Source organism: Spermophilus citellus, assembly GCF_964194105.1.
Source record: "Spermophilus citellus genome assembly, chromosome: 6".
NCBI classification, from domain to species: domain Eukaryota; kingdom Metazoa; phylum Chordata; class Mammalia; order Rodentia; family Sciuridae; genus Spermophilus; species Spermophilus citellus.
In genome coordinates, this window is record NC_138187.1 from 129,187,388 (window position 1) to 129,208,929 (window position 21,542).

At 46.9% G+C, this 21,542-nt stretch overlaps 1 protein-coding gene across 1 annotated transcript; it reads left to right on the top strand.

The window, feature by feature from the left end:
* Positions 1-10,404: 10,404 nt before the first annotated feature.
* On the top strand, positions 10,405-20,251 carry PIGR (polymeric immunoglobulin receptor; the record flags this gene model as incomplete). The annotated part of the gene is made up of 10 exons (XM_081298494.1): positions 10,405-10,447; positions 11,134-11,478; positions 13,459-14,100; positions 15,250-15,582; positions 16,134-16,457; positions 17,452-17,635; positions 18,022-18,143; positions 18,784-18,915; positions 19,031-19,089; positions 20,156-20,251. 10 exons carry the CDS (start codon positions 10,405-10,407, stop codon positions 20,249-20,251), a joined length of 2,280 nt encoding a protein of 759 aa, XP_081154620.1.
* Positions 20,252-21,542: the final 1,291 nt, after the last annotated feature.

A 21,542-nucleotide genomic window follows, 5' to 3' on the forward strand; every position in this document is an offset into this window, starting at 1 on the left:
GAAGATCTTGGTTATAGAGCTATCTATGCCATTCCCTCACCATGCATGCTGGGCAAGTCATTGCACTTCTTTGCCCTCTAATCCTCATCATTCACTGGGGAATCGCTCTCAGTTCTGGAAGGCTATGCTGTCCTATTTATTCGATGTTGAATCATAAGCACCAGTTAAATTCCCACCCCTGAGCATATTATACCTAATCTTTATAACATCCTTATGGAGTTAGGATAATTAGGCCCAAGGTCCATGGCTCGCAGATGGCAGAGCTTGGATGTGAACCAGGCAGCCTAGGTACAGAGCCCAGACTCTTTCCACAAGGCTGTGCAGCCTGTGCATGCTGGATGCCACCTGGCTACTGGGGCTCCCTCATAGTGTTGTATGTGGGTGATGATCCTCCGATAGACTATGTGTCCTTGGGTACAAGGATGCACACTCCGGCATGTCTCTAATCTCCCTGAACTTTTAATCGATTGTGATCAGAATAGATGCTTTTGGTAGGCTGAAAATTTCCCTCCTTTCCCCAGACTGTAGCATCTACATCCTAATCCCAGGAATCTGAAAATGTGTACTGACTGAGAAAAAGTGTCTTTATAGATGCGATTAAGTTCAGGATCTCGAGATGAGAAGATCATCCTGGATTATCAGATGATATAATATTATTATATTACTCATGTCATCATGAGTATCTTCATAAGAGAGAGGCAGAAATATATCAAACACACACAGAAGGCAATGTGACCATGAAGGCAGAGATTGGTGTGGTGCAGCTACATACCAAAGATCACAAGGAATGCCAGCAGCAGCTAGAAGCTAGAAGAAGCAAGGAAAGAATCGTCCCCTAGAAGCTCCATGGTGGCCCTGTTGACACTTTGATTTCAGATTTCAAGCCTCCAAGACTAAGGGAGAATATGTTTTTGTAGACTTAAGTCACTAAAGTCATAAGCATTTGTTACAACAGCCACAAGAAACTGATACAGTGCTCACGGAAAACACAGACTCCTAAAACTAGAAGGGGCTTGGGAACCATTTGGCCCTATTTTCTCATTTTAATATGTGAAAAGCCTGCAGACCTAAAAGAGGAAGAGACTTGGCAAAAGTCACTTAGCAAGTTAGAGGCAGAACTAGGATCAGGACACCTGTGTGCTGACCCAGACTAGTCTCTCTGCACCTCCCTGCACACTGACTCAGACCAGCTCCCAGAATCATGCAAAGAAAATGAGAAGCTACTCTTCTTATATGTTTTCACTATTGTTACTTTAAAAAGAGGAAGGGGTGGTTTGAACAGACAAAGAGATCCAAGTTTTGGAAAGCATGATCACCACCAGGGGTGTCATTATCAAGTTGGGCAGTTGAACCCTCTTGGCTGGTCCCTCCTCCCCTGGGGCTGGATACAGGGCCACCAGGTTCCAGGTAGGAAAACCACAGTGTGGAAGGAGAAGCTAGTGTCTTCAATCACACCACCAGTGTGTGGCTGAGCTCTAAATAGGTCACAAGAAATTGACTTCCTGAGTTCTACTGTTCATTTTCCCCTGTCCCTTAGCTGGATCCGTGGGATAGGTGGGCTTTGGGTATGTGGGGGTATGTGGTGTATATATCTGTGTGTATCTGTGCACAAGGAATGTGTGTCTGACACAGCTAAAATAGTTTTGGATGCCACTGGGAACATGTACCAGAACATGATCTGGTAAGTTACCCACCATCATGGAAAAATAGAATAAGGCAGGAAATCTGCCCCCTCCTCCAGGCAACGTGAGAAACAAAGATGTAATGGACGCTCTTCCCTCCCTCCCATAAGCCTTTGCCCATCAAGTTCTATGCCGGTTTCTCTTGCCAGCCCAGACAACTAGACGCAAGTTATTCCCTGCGTTGGGAGAAGCAGATTACTGAGAAACAAGGAAGCATACCCTACAAATACCTTGACTATTGGGCTCAAATGAAGAGAGGTCTAAGAAAACTTTTGAAAGGAGTTGTCGTCTGCCAGTAGTAGGCTTGTCCTGTCGCTGTCCCTAAACATCTCCATCATCCTTTACATCCCTCCCACCCCAGATATCCACCTTGGAACTGGGAGAGGAGGAAAATTGCTAAAAAAGGCAGGAAGAGAATTTAGGCATTCATGTGTGTGTTCCCTGCCACCACCATGGAGCTGAGTCCAGGCTGCTGTAGAAAAGAAGAGATTAACAATGATGGACATCCAGACGGATTTGGAAATTCCAGAGCCAAGAGGACCTGCACCTAGTCTGTCCTCTATAGAACTTTGGTGGCCCACAATCTTGCTAATATAATTGCACTCACAATTATATGGGAACACTGGGACACAGAAGGCTACAGAGTGTGACATTGCTGCATGGGATCTCCTGAGGGCCTCAAAAGGGGGCAGATCAGAGCCCAGCACCGAGGTGCCTGTCACCCCAGCTATTTAGGAGGGAGAGAAGGGAGACGGAAAGGAAGGAAAATTCAGAGACTGAATTTTAAACCTGGAATGAAGGGACTGAGGTACTGAACAAGACCGCGTTTGCCTGAAAGTCACTGTGCAACTTTTTTTTCCCCTTCACATCAGTCAAGATATGAGTTTAGGATATGGAATTAAACTCCAGAATAAAAAAAAATATGGTTTCTTTTCTTGCTATTCAAACCTGTGATTGTGGATTAACACATTAGCATGAATCAGTGGTTAGCTAAAATAAAACCCAGACTCTGACTTCACTTTTTCTCCATGGCTCTATTTCTCCCTTCTCCTTCCCCTTCTGGGGTTTGGCCTGTAGGACTCTATAGAGGACAGAGCCAGGTCAGCACTGCACAGGTAGGACGGGGCAGAATTTCTGGTATAGGATTGTAGTGAGGGATGGGGGTGAGGCGTGTGTGAGTGTGTGTGTGTGTGTGTGTATGTGTGTGTGTGTGTGTGTGTATGTGTGTGTGTGTGTTGAGGAATGGGTTTCCCGTGTGTGACACAGGATGGTTAAGAATATTTTGGGACACCTAGAACCACATCACATCCCGGGTACACACCAGGGACTAACTGTGGGTGGGAAGGAGGTAGCTACCTCAGCCCGACAGGTAGGTGCCTTCCTTGGTGTGGAGCTGAACCCAGAAGCAATCAGAATCTTTAATCCCTCCAGGAGTGAAAAGTCCCCCAGGTTCCTGGAAGCTCTGCCTGCCAGTTTCCAGAAGCACCAAAGCTGGTAAAAGGGATTTTGCTGAAGGTGTGTGGAGGGTGCCGTGGTCCAGACTGAGTGGGTTCCCTAGTGACTGGGATGTGAGATCAAGGAGTAAGAGAGCCACTCCTGCTGCCTGCACCCCATGGAATGAATGTCAACTTCACACCACGCATTGGGATGGGCATTTTACATCTAATACCTGGCCGTATTCCCTACCTGTAGACATGGTATGATTGTTCTTATTTTCCAGATGAAAAGAAATATGAAGGTGATGTGATTAAGATCTTTTCACTAGAAAGTGACAGAGCAGGATCTTTGTGTTTGACACTTTGCCCCATATCCTGCAGCAATAATGATGGAGGATTCCCAAGTAAAAGACTCTCCCCAAGGTCAAGGGAAAGCCAATGGAGCGAGCCAGGAAAGCTGAAATGAAAGGAAAGAAGGGATCCGTGAGTCACGTGCCCCTGGCTAGCCGCCGTGCCTATGGGAGAGTGGCCCTTTAAGAGCCCAGGTGTAGGTCAAGCCCTGAGCACAGTTTCAGTTTTGGTAGCAGTATCCAGTGCCCGGCTGGCAGCTTCCACAGAGGCAGGGGTTACACGGACTGGCCGGCAGGCTGTGCCCCTGAAGCTGGATCAACAGGAGAGGAGGAAGTAGCTAAATGTAAGTGTGGTTGCTCCAGGATCCCGGGCAGGATGCTACCTGGGATGGTAGCTCAATCCCACACACCTCACAAGGTTGGAGTGAGGAGGACAATGGGGCAGACTGGGTGGCTGTATGTGGAGGTGGGGAGGAAGGTGCATTTCCCAGAGGCACGAGTAAGGACAGACATGGGTGGAGAAGCCCCCGCCATCCTTTTTTGCAAAATACCAGCAGACAAGAAGGAAAATGTGTGGTCACCATATGTCATTCTTCCCATTAAGCTCCGTCCCCAGATTCCCTTACTCCTCCACTGTTTATTAACTGTGACCTTAGGCAAAACACTTGATCTCTCTGAGCCTCAGTTCCTTAATCTGTAAAATGGGAATATAAATAAGACCTAGCACTCCGGGTGGATCTGGGTGCAATAAGAAAATATGTGTGAAATAATTTTGTGACCTCTAGAGCAAAACAGAAATTGGTCTTTTTTTAATATAGTTCAATTACTCCAGGATTTATGGAGCACCTCACAAACATGGTTTCAGATAATGAATATAGAATGCAGGGACTCAGCCTCTTCTAGTCTTTGAAATTTTCTGTCTGCAGAGGCTATGCTCAGTCCCTTCAGGCTTCAGAGAGTCTCTGAATTCCTTTCTAATTGCAATTCAGCTTTGCCTCAGCAGATTCCTTCCACCTGAAGCATAAGTATGTATCATAGTATCATCCTGCCCTTGCTCCAAGCGAGAAAAATGAGGTCCTCACAGAGTAACAGAGTAACAGAATAAGGTTGGGCAGGGCCACCTTCCATGCTCAGGCAGTTCACATATTGTGTAATATCCCTTTTGTCCCTTCACTAGAGAAATTATAGCTTCTTTAATATCTAGAGAGGGAAAATGCCAATTTGGGGGGCCTAGGGAGAGGCAGGTAGATATCTGACAGCTGAAACTAGAGGGTCTTTCAAAGTCATGGCTGGAGCTCTCAGCCATGCTTTTCCCTGGCCCAGGATGCGGTGATGGAGCAGAAAGAACTGAGCCAGAAGTCAGGAGAGCAACTCGCTCTGTGATCATTGCTGGTCTCTTGCTACCCTACATCTCCATGGTTTTGGTTTATGAAACATGATCATGTCAGTTTCCATTTAGTAAATCCACTTACTCTGGACTTTCACGGTTTTATTTCATTTGACCCACAACAAACCTGGGAGACAGGCAGCATAGGTATGGTAGTTCCTTTTTTTTAATGTTGATGGACCTTTATTTTATTCGTTTATTTATATGTGGTGCTGAGAATTGAACCCAGGGCCTCACATATGCTAGGCAAGCACTTTACCACTGAGCCACAACCCCAGACCCTGGTAGTTCCAATTTATAGCTCAGGAAATACACGAGCTTATGTGAATGATGTAAAACCCATCCAGTGAGTAGGAATGATGACATGTCGATACAGCCATTCAGATGCAATTGTGAGATTTTGTGAGATTTTGATATCACCAAAAAATGAATTTACCTAATTTTAAAAAAATTACAGGTTGAGCATCCTTAAACCCAAAATCTGAAATCTGAAATGCTCTAAAACACCAAACTGTTTGAGAGTCAACCTGACATAGTGGAAAATTTGACACCTGACCTCATGTGATAGGCTTTAATCAAAATGCAAGTGCACTAAAAATGTATAAATGACCTTCAGGCTATGTATACATGGCACATACGAAGCTTATGTGGATTTCATGTGTAGACTTGGCTGTACAAGATATCTCATTATGTACATGCAAACTTTCCAATTTTTTAAAAAAATCCAAAATCTAAAATACTTCTAATCTCAAGTATTTTAGGTAAAGGACACTCACCCTATATTACCCAAGCATGATGTTCAGCAGAGACGCTCACCTTTGTCTCGCTCTTTCTCTGGGTGGACTGGAGCTGAGATCTCAGAGTCACTGGTATTGACGCAGTGTAGTAGAGTAGAAAGATGCTTTGGGATGGATATATTCCGACACAGGAGGCATATGTAATGTGCCCAACACATGGTCAATGCCAGGGAAATAGCAGCTAATATTTTTTAAGGAAGAAATTTCTCTTTCTGCACCTACCTCTGGGTCCAAGTGTCTCTTCATGGGAGATTCCTTTTCTGTGTAAGGCAGAGAGAACAGGACTAACCCTCTTTCTCTAAGATTGGAGATTCTGCTCATTCCTGTCCCCACTGCTTCCTCTCACCAACAAGACCCCTGGGTACAGCAGAGCAGCTAAGCTCCTTCGCTCTTGGTCCAGAATTGCATCTGTCACTTAGAAGCTATGTAATATTGCTTCTGCGTGCCCTCCCCATTAGAAACCCTTACCTCTCTGTGCCTTGACCTCTCATCTGTGAAGTGGGGTTTCCCATTTTATTCTACCTTCTATGGTGGCTGTGATGATTAACCCAGTTAACACATATAAAACACTCAGAAAAAGGTGGTGTTTCGTTCTTCCTTATTAGCTAGTCCACAGTGCTTGTCTCCTCTCTCAGCCATCGTGGCCCAACCTGAAGAGCTCATTCCGTGAGCTTGAAAAGATGCCCACCAAGCAGCCTTCCATTCTCCTCTCACTTGATGACAGGAAAAAAAGAGAAGGCTGCATTTGCTTTAGAGAGGAGAGGGAGAAAGAATTGAAAGTCTGTTGCCATGCTAAGGATTTCATATATGTTGTTCAATTTTATCCTGAGAGCAACCTTCTGCACGAGGTACAATTACAGAAGAGAAGCTTGAGGCTCAATGGGTTTAAATAGTCTACCCCAAATCACATAGCCACCAAGTGAGAGCTGACACCACACTGAGGAATCAGTGCTTTGTGCCACTCTCAGTCAAGTGCACAACAACCATGAAAGTCAAGTGTACAGACCCTTCCTACCCTCCTGTGATTTAGAGTAATTAAAATATCTTATGGTCGAAGAGCACTTGACCCTAAAGTGCTTCCATGTACAGTATTCCATTACCCTTCCCCCCATCTTCCCATCCTAAGTACTAGCCCTTCAAACTAGAAGAACACAGGGCTATTGTACCTATTTTACAGATGATGGAGTTGACCGGCATATTTTGCCCAAGTGATAGGACTCTCCTTGTAGCCCATGGTAGACCAGAACTCGACCTCTGTGTTCTCTTCCATCCTTGAAGCTCCTTCTTCAGTCAACTCTTTCCAAGTTCATTCTGTGCTCGGCCCGCATATCCATGGAAGATGAGACAGCCCCTTCTCCTGGAAGCAGAGGAAGGGGCTGTTCAGTCCAGGCCAGGAAAAAAACCCTTCCTAGCTAGGCCAGACACCCCCCATGCCTCTGAATTCCACAGCTTTCTGTTCCTCCAAGTTCACATTCACGGGCTGTCAGAAACTGCCAATCTGACTTCCAGTCTTTTTAGCAGGTGCTTTCTGTCCTTTCTGAAGCTCATGGGACCGTGAGAAGGTCACTGACCATCTCCTGGTCCTAAGCATATTGAGAGCTCAGATTCCTACAGCATTATATGAACACATGACTCTCTAGAAGCCCAGCCAGGCAACAGGCCCTGGTGGTACCTCTTCCTTTGAAAAAGAAGGAAACCTGAGATTAGATGGTTTGAACTCCATGCCAGGAGAGCTGAAGAGCAGTCTAACAGCAGTGGAGTTAGCTAAGTTAATTTCATAAGAGACAAACTCTACTTTTCAACATGGCTTATGCCCCTATAAGCCATGGGCCTTATACAAGGTGGATATACAAGGTATGTCCACGATCCTGGGGACATACCTTATAAATGTATCAGGCATTAACAGTAAGCTGAGAATGATTTGGATATTTCAGTCCCACCACTGAAAAAATTAGATTCATAGTTTAAGGACCAGATAAGGTACCTTCAAGCATGATGTACTAGCATACATAGAACCCAATAAAACAGATCCTTCAGCCCATTCAAAGAGTGATAATGGAGTAGTATCCTCAAATTCTAATTCTTACGTGGGTCTTGGGATCCAGAATCTCTCCAAACCTTAGATTTCCCATCTGCAACATGAAGATAATAACATCTACCTCTTGGGTTTCTGTGCTGATGAATGAAATCAATCAGGAAAAAAACTAGCAAAGCATCAGCACATAATAGGTACCAAGTAAGTGTTTTGCCCTTTCCTTCCTTCCTTAGGCAAATCTTTTAAATCCCGCTTCAGATACCCTGTGACTGAGGCTTCCTAGAAACTTGAATTTCCTGGGTTTGGAGAAAAATATGGCTTAGATAAAGCCGTCCCCGCTGATTCTCAAAGTACATGTCCTTTAGCTGCTATCAAATTTAGCTCTGGGCAAGAAAAAGTTCCTGTTCTCAAGAGCATCTGTGCCCTCTCTTCCCCACTATGTCTCTTCTGTACCAAGGTCATCCTCTGCCGGGTTTGCTTTTCTAGCTATGCACTCCTAATGCTCTTCACCTCTGGCTTCAGAATATGCAAAAGGTAATGGGTGCACATGCATGTCCCTCTTCCATGCAGACATGTCCCACCAACCAAATAAGTCACAGAATGGGAAGAAAGCAGGCTGAGAGCTGACTGCGCCCCACACCAAATTAGAAACCCTGGCATCTGACTCTGATAAAATGGGGCAAGTCACTTTACTAATCAAGAGGAGGGGATGCAGTCTTCAGCTGAGCCCATGGAAAGACCCACTTCTGTCTCACAAAATATTAGGAAACTTGCTTTTCTACAGGTGAGAATAGCAATGAAAATAAAGGATAGCTGCTGCAGGTTAGGGCTCTTAAAACTTTGTGCTATTTGGCCCTCCCACCGGCAGCTGTGCTGAGGGCTGAGCACAAATAGCAAGTGGCAGGTTTCCCAGGACATTGCAGCCAGCCCATCCTAACTGCAGAAGAAAACAACAGGCTTCCCAGCTGCTCCTATCTGGGAGAGTCTCACCACTCATGTAGCCCCCAGCCAGCAGCCCCTGAGCACTTTCAACCCAGGCTGACTCTGGTTTTTAGCTAAGGTCTCACTCCGGGAGTTTATCATTGATCGGGTGAGAAAGGTCTGGAGCAATTAGCTGGACTCAAGAAAGCCTAGAGTTGCCACCTGACATCCATATCTGTCCCCAACCCCTCCCATACTCTTCCAAAGAACTAGAGAAACAAAATACTTTTATCTACACAAGGAAATACAAGGACTCCTTGCTGGGAAATTCCCCTGCGGAAAAGAAATAACCAAGATAAACAATGCTATTGCCTTTGGCTCAAGCTGTGAAACAAGTCTCTGGGAACAGGAGCCCGGGCCAAGGCAGTGAGGAGAGATAATGCCCAGCTCCCTCTTGCTACAGCTCCCTTATCTATCTTTATGGGTGCTCATTACCGCCCTTGCTTATTATTATTGTTTTCTCTTTTAACGCTCTTTGTCATATACATTCCAAAGTTGAAAGTCTGTCAGAGTCCACTGGGATGTGGGGACTCCTCTCCTCTTCTCTTCTCTAGGCTGCAATTTGGATCTTGAGGAGAGCTGCAGTCAGGTGGGGTCCTGAGCCTCAAGCCTCTTGGGGCTATGTTGGTGGTGGACACAAAATCTACAAGGGCTGCCTCAGATTCTCTGTTGGTTTCTGCCAGGCCTTACAGGCATGATTACAAAGATCTTAACATCTACATGCTTAACTCTGCTGCCATCACCAAATCACTGGGAAACCTTAGGCATCACTCAGCATCCTAAAACCTTGATTTTCTTATCCACATCATGGTTGTGATGATGTCTGTTTTGGTTCAAGGAAGTTATAGAGCTCAAATGAATAGTGTCAAAGACTGGGTTTGAGAAGCAATCAAGGCCCTGCAAACCACCAGGTGTAAACATGCTATCACACTTGGGCTGCGATATCCTGCCGTGGAGTAGCCCAGAGCACAGACCCTGGAGTCAGAAAGCTGGCTTCAGATCTTCCGCTCAAGCCCGACTCTGCCCATCCACACACGCTTAATCCCTGTGTGACCTTGAGTAAAGCACTTAACCTTAAAGCTTTCATTTCCACTGATGCAAAATGTGGTAAGAATACCTATTTCATAGGGCATAGGGTTATCAAGTTTTAAATGAGACAACACATATAAATTATGTAACAGTGCCCTGGACGTGGTAAGAAACAATTGGTGAATGTGATGTCTTGCTCCCTCATTATATTCACAACCTTCATAATTATTAGACCTCCTCTGTGGGAGTCAGTTTACTCATCTGAAAACACCAAAAAAATATGCCAGCCTTTTCCACCTCCCAGAGATATCTGGAGGGCTGATGTTTTGAAAAAAATGGGGCCACCTCTTGATAGTAACCAATCATCAGTGACCCAGTCCTAAGGTCTCTATACCACATCTCCTGGTCAGAGATACAAAAGAATGTCATCAAGAGCCCTAGACAAAAGGAACGTGCAGCTTAGGTAAGAAGACGGAAGCTACTTATAACTACTGAAGACCAATAAGTAGTAGAGGATGATAAAACTTTAGCAATTCATTCATTCATTAGCAGAATTTATGTCAGTTGCTGGAAATGGAGTTTATGGAAACTCTAAGGTCATCTCATCTTTGAAGACTGAGGAGCTTCATCTCCCTGTGGTTATTGTTTTTCAGCATCTCACAAAAGAAGTTGGCCTGAGTGGCACAGCCCCCACGGAGCCACCAGCGATGAGGCTCTTCTTGCTCACCTGCCTGATGGCTGTCTTCCCAGGTGTGTCTGCCAGGTCCCAACTCCTCAGGATTCCACGTCCTTCATCTGACCCCCTCCAGAATCCAGTTCCCTGAGGACACTGAAATCACACTCCCTAGGGATGTCCCTCTCCAAATTCATACTCCCTAGAGAAGGACGTAATGCAGAAGCATCATATCTGAAAATGGCTTAGTGAGCATCAGGAATCAGAAACAGGAATGGCAATTCCTAATTTCAAGGTCAGGGTCTGGTGAAGGTCTTCTCTGGGAATAAAAATAATTTGACCTCAAACCAAGCATCTTTATGAGCTACCATGGGATTTGGTGTGACTTGATTACCTTTCCCAGCTCTTAATATTTTTTTATGGAAAAAAAAGAAAATAGTCTACAAAGTATTTTTTAAAATATAAGGAAATAGCAATAAGAAATGGAATAATACAGTACCCTACAAAAGGGGAGTGTAGACAAATAAAAGATATCATAAGTTACTCAACAATTGTGTTTAAAAGATTGCAATTGAATTGCATTAGAATTTAATAGTGGTTAAGAAATCATTTTACCCAATACAGCAATTATATACTTGTATCTTGTAAATATCCACAGGTAGAAATTGCATCTTTTGGGGGAGCTGTCTGGATCCCTCCACCAATCTTTTACCCACCCCCCAACCCCCGGGTGTCTTAAAGCCTCCGTCTTCTGTTCCCACAGTGGTCTTCATGAAAAGTCCCATATTTGGTCCCGCGGAGGTAAGTAGTGTGGAAGGTAGCTTAGTGTCCATCAAGTGCTACTACCCGGCCACCTCTGTCAACCGGCACACCCGGAAATACTGGTGCCGGCAAGGGTCCAGGGGCGTCTGCACGACCCTCATCTCCTCGGAGGGCTACATCTCCAAGGACTACTTGGGCAGAGCCAACATCACCAACTTCCCGGAGGAGGGCGCGTTCGTGGTGAACATTTCCCAGCTCTCCCGAGACGACTCTGGACGCTACAAGTGTGGTCTGGGCATCAGTAGCAGAGGCCTGTCCTTTGATGTAAGCCTGGAGGTCAGCGAGGGTAAGGCTCCCGGTGCTGTGGGCTTCTGGGGCAAGTGAGAGGGCTTCACTCAGGTGCAATGGGAGGGCCGGAGGAAGGACCCCTGATAGGAAGGGGGTCCTGGCCCGGGGTGGGGAAGCACCTCCCTTCCAAAGCAAACTTTTCAGAATAGGACACAGAAAGGAGACAGGTGACATTTACCTGGGGGCCTAAGTCTTCTGGGCCTGTAACATTTTAGGGCTTTACTGAGGCTTATCTTAGAAGTATGAGGAGGACAACTTCTCTCCTTACATTTATTGAAGGTGGAACAAGCGGTCTACGAGCCTAAAGAAAAAGAAAAGACACAAAAAAAATTTCCAAGGATCCTTAAATTCTTACTATTAATGCACCCTTTAGATCGAGGTCTTGAGCCACCAGAAAGTTTCTTTATGTAATGTTTTGAACAACCAACAATTAAAAAAAAAAAAAGAAAATGTACTAAAAAAAAATGAGGATTTATTCTTTAACCTGGGATCCATTCATGTATCAGAACTATCAGCATAAATTAGAATCTCAGTTCTTGACCAAAGACGGGGTCCTGAAGTCCGGGGCATCTGAACAAGCCTGTGCCAATTAGTGAGAGAAATAGAAAGGCACTACTGACAAGAGTGTAACCATGAGAGCACTAGGAACAGTCAAGGGCAACTTGAAAGACAAAGAGTCTTCAAGAAGGAAATTTGGAGGGACTCTTCAGGGTATGTCTTGCTCCTTTGGGCTGTGTGTGCCGTGGTCCGTTTTCTACAGAGGTCGTTCCAATTGTGATGGAATCCTAAGAGCTGAAGAGCGCTCAGAGTTCTCCCTTTGTAGATACCCAGAAGAACACTGTAGACGAGGGGAATCTAGGCTCTGATTAAACACTTTAGATAACAGAAACACACATGCTTCACAAGACAGCCCGCTCCACCATTGAACTGCTTTAATTTTTAGAAATATCTATTGTAATGCGCGGCAATTCACCAACCTGTTATCACGTTCATTCTGTTCATTTCCTCACGTGTGAATTTGGGCACCTACTATGAATAGGCATTGTGCTGGGGACTCAAATATGAGAAAAATACGTTTCTGCCCTCCAGTCTGTGGAGAACATAATTAGATCTCCAGTAGACCCGATGAAGGGACCAATTCAAACATAAGAAAGGCACAGAGGTGGGAGAGATTAGTATCAGCTAGGTGGGGGCATCATGGGGGAGACGATGGAGGGGAGGAAGGGGGTTATCCCTGCCCTCACCCATCTTATGGATCATGGTCAACACCTCTATAGTAAAAGGCAGGTTAACATAACAAATTCATTGAATGAAAGTTTCACATGCATCCGAACCTTCAGAATAAAAACCTAAGCATATAGGGAAAGTTGTCTGATTTTATATTTAGGTTCCATGAAGCACGGAAGGCCATGTGGGAATGTCACAGGACAAAAAGGGCATGAGCTAATCGTGGTAGATGGAGTCGGAAACCCAGGAGGGCCTGACTCTTCAAATTCTTCTTGGCCCTTCAGTATTAGCATTTCTTCCTCCAGGATATGAGCCAGGAACCCTCAGAATGAGGGTCTTATGGCAAACTAGGCTCTATCAGAGAATTTCTTTATGGCCAGTTGTTACACACAAAGGTGGGGGGAAAGTTAGAGTAATGTTTTTAGGTTTTGTGAATAACTTTGGGGTAAAGGGGTCCTAGTTTCTATGGCCTGCCTTGAGAAAGAAGAATTCTAGTTTCTATGACTTGCCTTTGGGAAAAACAAGGGTAGGAGGCAGGAGGGCAGGAGAAGGTCAGAGAGAAAGTTTGCTTCTGAGGCTTCACTTTCAGGTATCATTTTCTGAGTCCCAGCAGACACATTCTGACTGCATCCCTCTGGAGAGTAGGGCACTCCTTGTTGTCAGCCCACCCAGACCCTCACTGGGAACAGCACAGGACCCTATGTTCTAAGAAAACGAAATCACAACTTTTCCCCTGTTCTTCATCCTACAGGTCCTGACCCGCAAGATGACATTGAAGTCTACACAGTAGACTTGGGTAGAACAGTGACCATCAACTGCCCTTTCAAACGTGAGAATTCTGAGAAAATGAAGTACTTGTTCAAGGAGACAGGAGAGCTAGTCATTAACACCAATTATGTGAACCCCAACTTCAAAGGAAGAGCCAGTATAGTTATTCAGGGTACCAACCAATTAATGTTCAACGTCATCATCAAACAACTGAAACTCAGCGACGCTGGGATATATATCTGCCAGGCTGGGGACGGTTCCAGTAGTAACAAGAAGTATGTTGACCTCCAGGTGCTAGAGCCTGAACCTGAGTTGCTTTATGGAGAACTGAGGGGTTCCGTGAACTTTGACTGTGCCCTGGGCACTGAGGAGACAAATGTGGCCCAATTTCTGTGCCGGGTAAACAGCCAAGGAAGCTGTGATGTGGTCATCAACACCCTGGGGAAGAGGGATCCAGCCTTTGAGGGCAGGATCCTACTCACCCAAAGGGGAAATGGCCGCTTCAGTGTGCTGCTCACAGGCCTGAAGAAGGGAGATGCAGGACACTACCTATGCGGGGCGCACCCTGGCGGTCAGCAGAAGGAAGGCTGGCCCATCCAGGCTTGGCAACTCTTCATCAATGAGGGTAAGACCCTGGATGGGGAGAGAGAAGGGGTGGGGCAAGCAGTGAGAAACTAGCTTAGCTCCAGCTCCTGGGTCTATTCATCAATATTCATCTGTCAATAGTATCCATTCGCTTAGGAGCCCCAGAGCTGGATGCTATGTACACAGCAGTACAGGAAAGTTAGAAAATGCAGCAGCCTCTGCCTTGTGCTCTCTTCATTCTTTTCCTGTTATCAGAGGCCTTTTGGTGGCCACTTCTGGTCAATAGGAATATGGAGAGCAAAGCTCCCGATGAAGGCAAGATTTGTAGATTATCTGGGTTTGGCTGCCATGGTTGGCCCTGTTCCCTCCTCTGACCCTTGAGCAAGGCAGATACCTCATCCTACACGTTCAGATGAGAGAAGAATTGGCCTTAAAGCTTCTCAGGAAGGTGATGCCCCAGCCTCTAAATCTTCCATTCCCACATTTCTTAGGGTTACTTGTTATTCAACATGATCTGGCTCACTCAGCCATACATTGGAAGGCCATCCACACTGCAAAACAATTAAATCCCTGCTCCTCCTTTTCATCCCTGCAACATTCTGTATAAAGTTGTCCTCAGAGAAGCAACAAACTAGAACTTGCTGTTCACAGCATCTGCCCTTGGGACTTTTCTTTAAGAAGCCCTCATTCCCTGCACATCCCTTTTCGTTCCAGCTCAGGGTCCTCGCCACATTCCTCCACATCCTCAGTCACCCAGGGTTCTCTCTGGACCTCAGCATTAGATGCTTTGAGAATGTCTGTCTATCCATTTGAGATACCTCTCAGGGTCCTTGGTTATTCAGATTATCTATGCTGCGAAATTTGCATTAAAATCATACCCATTCTACATAGCTTTTCTGAATTTAGCTGCAATCCACTGAGTCATTTTTGAGCCACGAGCTAAGAAACAGATAAAAATTTATATCAAGGGGTAGGAAAAAGAAACAAAGCATCCAGAATGGTGGTGAAGCTCATCAGGTCTGGTCATGGTGGTTCTAGCTATATGTTCAGTGATATGAGAATTTTTTTTTCTTTTCCTGAGAAAGGTGAGGGCCTCCACCCTGTTGAGTCATGGGGAGAAAGCTGCTTAGGCCATGCAAGCCTGCTCCTGGCTGCCACCCTTCCATGCTGTCTCCTTTTGTGCTTCCAGAGACCGTGATCCCCTCTAATCCCACAGTGGTGAAGGGCGTGACGGGAGGCTCTGTGTCCTTGCTCTGCCCCTATGACCGGAAGGAAAGCAACAGCATCAAGTACTTGTGTCGCTGGGAAGGAACACAAAATGGCCGCTGCCCACTGCTGGTGTCCAGCGACGGGGAGGTTCAGGAAGAGCATGAGGGCAGGCTCGCACTCTTTAAAGAGCCGGGCAATGGCACCTACACAGTCATACTCAACCAGCTCACCACCCAGGATGCTGGCTTCTACTGGTGTCTCACCAATGGCAATACTCGCTGGAGGACCTCAACGGAGCTCCAGATTGTTGAAGGTAAGAGCTTAGGGGCAAGAGAAATGGGAAAAGACCCCTAAGACCACTCAAGTCAGCAGCAGTCTCCCCAGCCACTGTTCCTCCTATCTCACCTGCATCCTGGTGTGTGGATGAGGACAGTCCCCAGGAGAGAGCCTTCCTATTCAAAGGTCACATTTTGGTACCTATGACAAGCACCCCACACTCTTCCCAATTACTACATGTAGCACTTCCTAATTTCAGGAACACTGGTCTCTTTTGCAGTAGGTGAAGTAGAATATTGAATAAGGCTCTTGTATGTGAGTCTAGAAGAAAAGGAAGAGTAAGGAAAGCAAACTGAAACCAAGGAGCAAAGCTCTGTGTTCTTTTAACAGACTCTGGGCCGATCATGGTGGGCATCAGTAATGACAAGGACATCAGCACATCATTCTGTTGCTTAAGTAATTAGCCTAATCTATTTAGAGCACTATGCAAAGGAGAAATGAGGACAAAGATCACCACCATGGTCACTTTCCTGCAGCATCTCCACATGCCAACTTCTATGCCTATGTCTTCTTCCTTCCCTGCCTCAGGAAAACCAAGCCTCAAGGTACCGGAGAATGTGACCGCTGTGCTGGGGAAGAGTCTTGAGCTCCAGTGCCACTTCCCCTGCAAATACTACGCCTTTGAGAAGTACTGGTGCAAGTGGAGCAACGGGGAATGCAGGGAGCTGCCCAGCCAAGACAAAAGCCCCAGCCAGGCCCTTGTGACCTGTGACCAGAACAACCGGTTCATCTCCATGACCCTGAATTCAGTTGTCAAGGAGGATGAAGGCTGGTACTGGTGTGGCGTGAGAAAAGACCACAATTATGGAGAGACTGCAGCTGTCTATGTGGCAGTTGAGAAGGTGGCAGTGGGTGAGTCTCCAAGGGGAGGGCCTGTGCTCTCTGGAACCCCAAAGCAGGACCACTCAAAAGTTCCTGCCTGACAATTTCTCAACCACAGGTGGCCCTAGGTTTGGCATCAGAAACTGGATGAGGTGTGTGTGGGGGGGGTGCAGGACAATTGGGAGTTCTCCATAAGGGGCATCCCAAATAGAAATACAAACTATATAAAAATAGTAAGTTGACTATTTAACCTCAGCAGTAAGGCAAGTGCCATAGTTGCCCCTTCAAGCCAAACCAAAGTGCATTCTGTAACTAGAAAGATGGAAATTTCACTATCACATGCAATATACTCATCCTCCTGCCCTCTATCAAAGCCTGCCCTCAAAAGTGGGACCAAATACCTTCATTTGCAAGGTCTGATCAGGAAAATTAAGGCATGGGGGCAAAGGTTAGCTTAGTGTAGAGCATGTGCTTAGCACAAGCAAGGCCCTGGTTGTGATTCCCAACACCAAAAAAAAAAAAAAGTAAGAAAGAAAACTAAGATGACCTCATCCAGCAGATCTGCATTTCCAGCCTCTTTTTTGCCCTAATGAGGGTATCCCATTGTGTCTGGGTCCTATTGGTCTGGTTCATTGAGGGGGCCACCACCACCCAGCTACCACCAGGAGGCAGCACTGCCCAGCAGTTAGGAGGCAGGGTTTCAACTTGTGAAAAATCTCCTGTCCCCAGGTGTTGAGTGAGCCCTTATTCACAGCTGGATCCATGACACGGAGTCTTGATTATGGAAACAACTTGGGTAGCAATGAGGCAGAGATCATCTGTGACAAGCTAGAGAAGACCATCACTCCTCTGCTTCTAATGTCAATCTTGGTCCCGCCCTAACAGTCTTGAGCTCTAACTCTAACCCTGTGATTTCTGATGAAGCTTCAGTCCTCAGGCTCCCTAACCGATGGGAGTCAGAACACTGGGGAAGTGGGGGTGGGTGGGAGGGACTTAACTGAGTCCTTGCTCTTCTCTGCTCCAGGGTCCCGTGAGGTCAGCCCAGCCAACGCAAATCCAGGGGCTGAGGAGAAAGTGGCGGAGCCCACTGTTAGAGTGATTGAGAACAAAGCCATTGTGAATCCCAGGCTTTTTGCAGAAGAAAGAGCGGTGGTAGAGGATACGGGAGACCAAGAACCTGGGATCAGAGCGTCCTCGGATACTAGCAGGTGAAGAAAGACTGAGACTCCTCACTCTGAGCACAGATAAAATCCTGAGGCTGGGCCACCAGTTCCCATCTCTTTAATAGTGAGGCAGCCCTAACTGCCTCAGCTTGAGCTTGGGGCTGTGGGTCCCTTGTGCCCTCGGTCCTTCTCACATGGCCAGAGCAGTGTTTATACTTTAGTACAAGCTTCCAAGCCTGGGATGCAGGAAAGGCCCATTCCTCGCCTTATGAGTCTGGGAAGGTTTCTTAGGAGAACAGAGCTCGGGAGCTGTGTCAGGAGGGTGGAATGGATTAACCTGGGAAGAACATTAGCTGGGGCCAACCTGCCAGCTCATCCGGCAGCTCCTGAGTCTCCCTTCCAGTGATAGATTGACTTAACCCTTCTTCTAGCTCTGAGGGACAAAGCAGAAGCTCCAAAGTGTTGCTGTCCACCCTGGTGCCTCTAGGCCTGGTTCTGTCAGCGGGGGCTGTGGCTGTGTGGGTGGCCAGAGCCCGGCACCGGAAGAATGTGGGTAAGTGCCCAGGATGTTCTCCAACCCCACCTCCATCCCTGAACCCTCATTCCTGGCTCAACTGCCCACATGGGAGGCCACCACAGTGTCCTGTAGACTTGGTGGCCTCTCCATTGACTTGTACAAAAGATTCTGAGAAAGTGAGTTGGGAAAGACAAACCCCCATGTCCTCCCAAATTAATTAGGTGCTACTATCTAGATACTGTCTCTGGAAGACAGCAATCAGCTTGGGGTCTAAGTTCAGAGGCAGGGCTGCCAGAAGACCAGGATCGGGGAGGCCTGGGCATCTGCCTAGTTCAGTGACTAAAGGACTGTGTGACTCTGTGACATCCCCACTTCATGCCTCAGTTTTCTCATGGCTCAATACAGAATGATAATAACCATCTCACAGGGATGATGTGAGGGCAAAACAGGTGCTGTGCATTAGGAATCACAGAATGACAAAGGTCAGGGAGTATTGATTATCCACCAAGAGGGACTCAGATCCATTCTGCTTTGGGTCAGAGGCAGAAGTGAGCAGCCAGAGGTCCCACCCCCATAGCTATCCCATGGGCTATGGCAGAGCTACCTCGAGAGGAGTAGCTCTGGTCTTCTCTGGCCCAACCCTGTCTTTACACCAATCCTTCTTTCTCCTGGACAGACCGGGTTTCAATTAGAAGCTACAGGACGGATATTAGCATGTCAGACTTTGACAACTCCAGGGAATTTGGTGCTGTTGACAATATGGGAGCCGCTCCAGTCACTCAGGAGACCATCCTTGAAGAAAAAGCTGGTATGTGTTGAGAGAATGCTCAACCCCGCTGTCATGCAGCAAGAACTAGTCTGACCCTGAGTCTGGGGTGGAAACAGGGGCTAGTGAGAGCTAACCACACTCTCTGTATATGCAGAGGCCATGGCCACCCCCGAGGGCAACACGGCACCTGAAGAACCCAAGAGGGCAAAAAGGGTAAGAGCCCAGGAGAGAGGGAGAGCCCCATTAGAGTGACAAGGAATTGCAAGATGAGGAATTATGGTTAGATATCAGGGGCACCTTTGCATGGAGGCTGACCCCAGAACAGGGAAGATGGCACAAACAGTATCAGGGGGACTTTCTGCAGGAGGGGAAAGGCTTCCTGGTTGTGGGTGTTGTGTATAAAGCTGAGGAAGAAGGCAGCTGCATTGGTAGACTATAAACCTGCAGGGGGGAGGAAGCAAGGACAGAAGAAAGAAAAGTGCCTGACAGGTGTGGTCACAGGCGGGGAGATCACATGTCAAGAGCTGGGGGTTGGGAGATGCTCTTTCTGGGCTGTGGGACCCCTGGACTTCCCTTAGGTCACCCACCCTCCCTTGAGAGTTGCTCAGCACCAGCTCTTTGTCTGGGCCTGAAAGACATTCACTGGTGGTGGGCAACTTGATGGGTGGTGGGTGATTTGCAGGCCCTGCCTACCCCCAGTGGAGTGGCAGTATACCAGTACGTGAAATCCCACTAGAGCTTACTCTGGTTTGGGGGTTATGTGTCACCCTCATCCTGTGGCTTCCTAGAAGGATACTGACTGGCCTCTAATTCTGAAGCCTTCATGCTTTTTATCCTATCTAATTCCCCTGGCAACAGCAGTCACCTCTGCTTTTAGCAAGAGGTATCCACAAAGCTACGGTCAGCTTCCCCACCGGCTGCTGAAAAGCTACTTTTCTGGGCTAGTGGAGAAAGAAAAACACAAACCACCTTACCTGATGCCAGCCTGGGCCACCTTGCCCATGGACTGTGTGGGCACAGCTTCCGGGGACAGGCCAGGGCAACAGAGGTGGTTCCGCCCCATGTGTTGGAAGGAGGTAGTGAGACAGAGGGAGATATTTTTAGAGGTTGCAACTTTCCATTTCTCAAAATCAGAGCTTCTTGGTGAGCACAGGGCAGGCCTGAGAACAGGGGGTCACACAAGCTTGTGTTGCTCAGGTCAAGATGATGAATCCCGGATGTGGAAAGCACCCCTCCCTCCCCACCCTCATCCACTGATGCCTCTTCTTTTGCCCCCTAGTCATCCAAGGAGGAAGCCGACATGGCGTATTCCGCCTTCCTGCTCCAGTCCGGCAAGATAGCTGCCCAGGGCCAGGAGGAACCCAGTGAAGTCTAGGGCAGCATCAGCCACCTGCCCCATTGCCTGTGACAATCACCTTCAGAATTATGCTGATCTGCTGCCTGCACTCACCCCCACCTAGGCTTTTTCTACCTGTGCTCAGAGGTTGCTGGTCCTGTCCTCAGTGACAACGAAGCCTGGCCAAATTGTTCCTGTTGGGTGGGGTGGGGACAAGGAGTGTCCATCTGCAGCTAGTTTTTGTTGAGAGAACTTCAAGTGTGAAGGATTCAGATCTTAGAGGGGTCTCTCTGAAAGAAGGAGGACCTGGGTGGGGAGCTCATTTCAGGAAGGAGAACCTTTGGGGCCTCCCTACACCCCTATGGTGGGATGCCACTGATATTTTCCCCTCCAATCCATCTCTCCCTTTCTTCCTTTCTTCTTTCCTTCATTAAAAAGTCATGTTTGAATATTTACTAGAATCCAGGCATCCTGCTGGATGATGGGACAGATATACCATAAACCCAGTTGGCCACGTCTCAATAAATATCACTGAAGGAGGCCCGATACTCCCAGTGTGTATCCACTCATAAGACCTGACACCTTAGCAGGTACACTCACCTCACCCCCCAATGGGTGACATCATACAATGCCTGGAGTCCTAAAGTATACATACAAGTCATCATGAACATACTCTTGCAGTCCTAGGCAAGAACTTTGAGGTCCTGAGTTTTTCTCAAGGGCACCCAGTAAGATAAGTGAGTATCAAACCAGATTTGGCATCTCCTGACCAGGGACCTTTCTGTAAGAGTCCTGCCCCACTGTTAGAGGTAGTTTATAGAACAAGGAGGAGGAAAGGAAAAATGTGATTAGTGACTGATGTTTCCCAGGTCCCACCTGAAGGGAAGATAACTCCTTCCCTTCCTGTCACTCCCCTGGATCTAAGATAAGAGGGCTGTCAAACACATGTTTGAAGAATTATAAAAGGAGAAAAGGAAAGAGAATGTCAGATGGTGCCAGGGAGGGGCTGATATCCCAAGAGCTAAAATTAAAGCTCTTTCTTCCTCTGAGCTCTGTATTTCAACCAGCATCTACAAGCTGTCCCTTGCTAACAAATCAGAAATGTGACTTAATTCATAATTAAAGACCATGATTGCCACCAAGAAGGGTTGGACTGCATTTGTCTCCCATACCTGGGGTTTTCCTGATAATTTTTCCAAAGCATTTTTCTTTGGTCCCACTTTTAGACACCCTGGGGCATGTGTCTAAGCCAACAGGCTCCCCCACCTCCTCCCCAAGGCTAGACTAAAGAGGGCTAGGAAAGTTCCTGAAAGTGGGACCAAGATTGTCT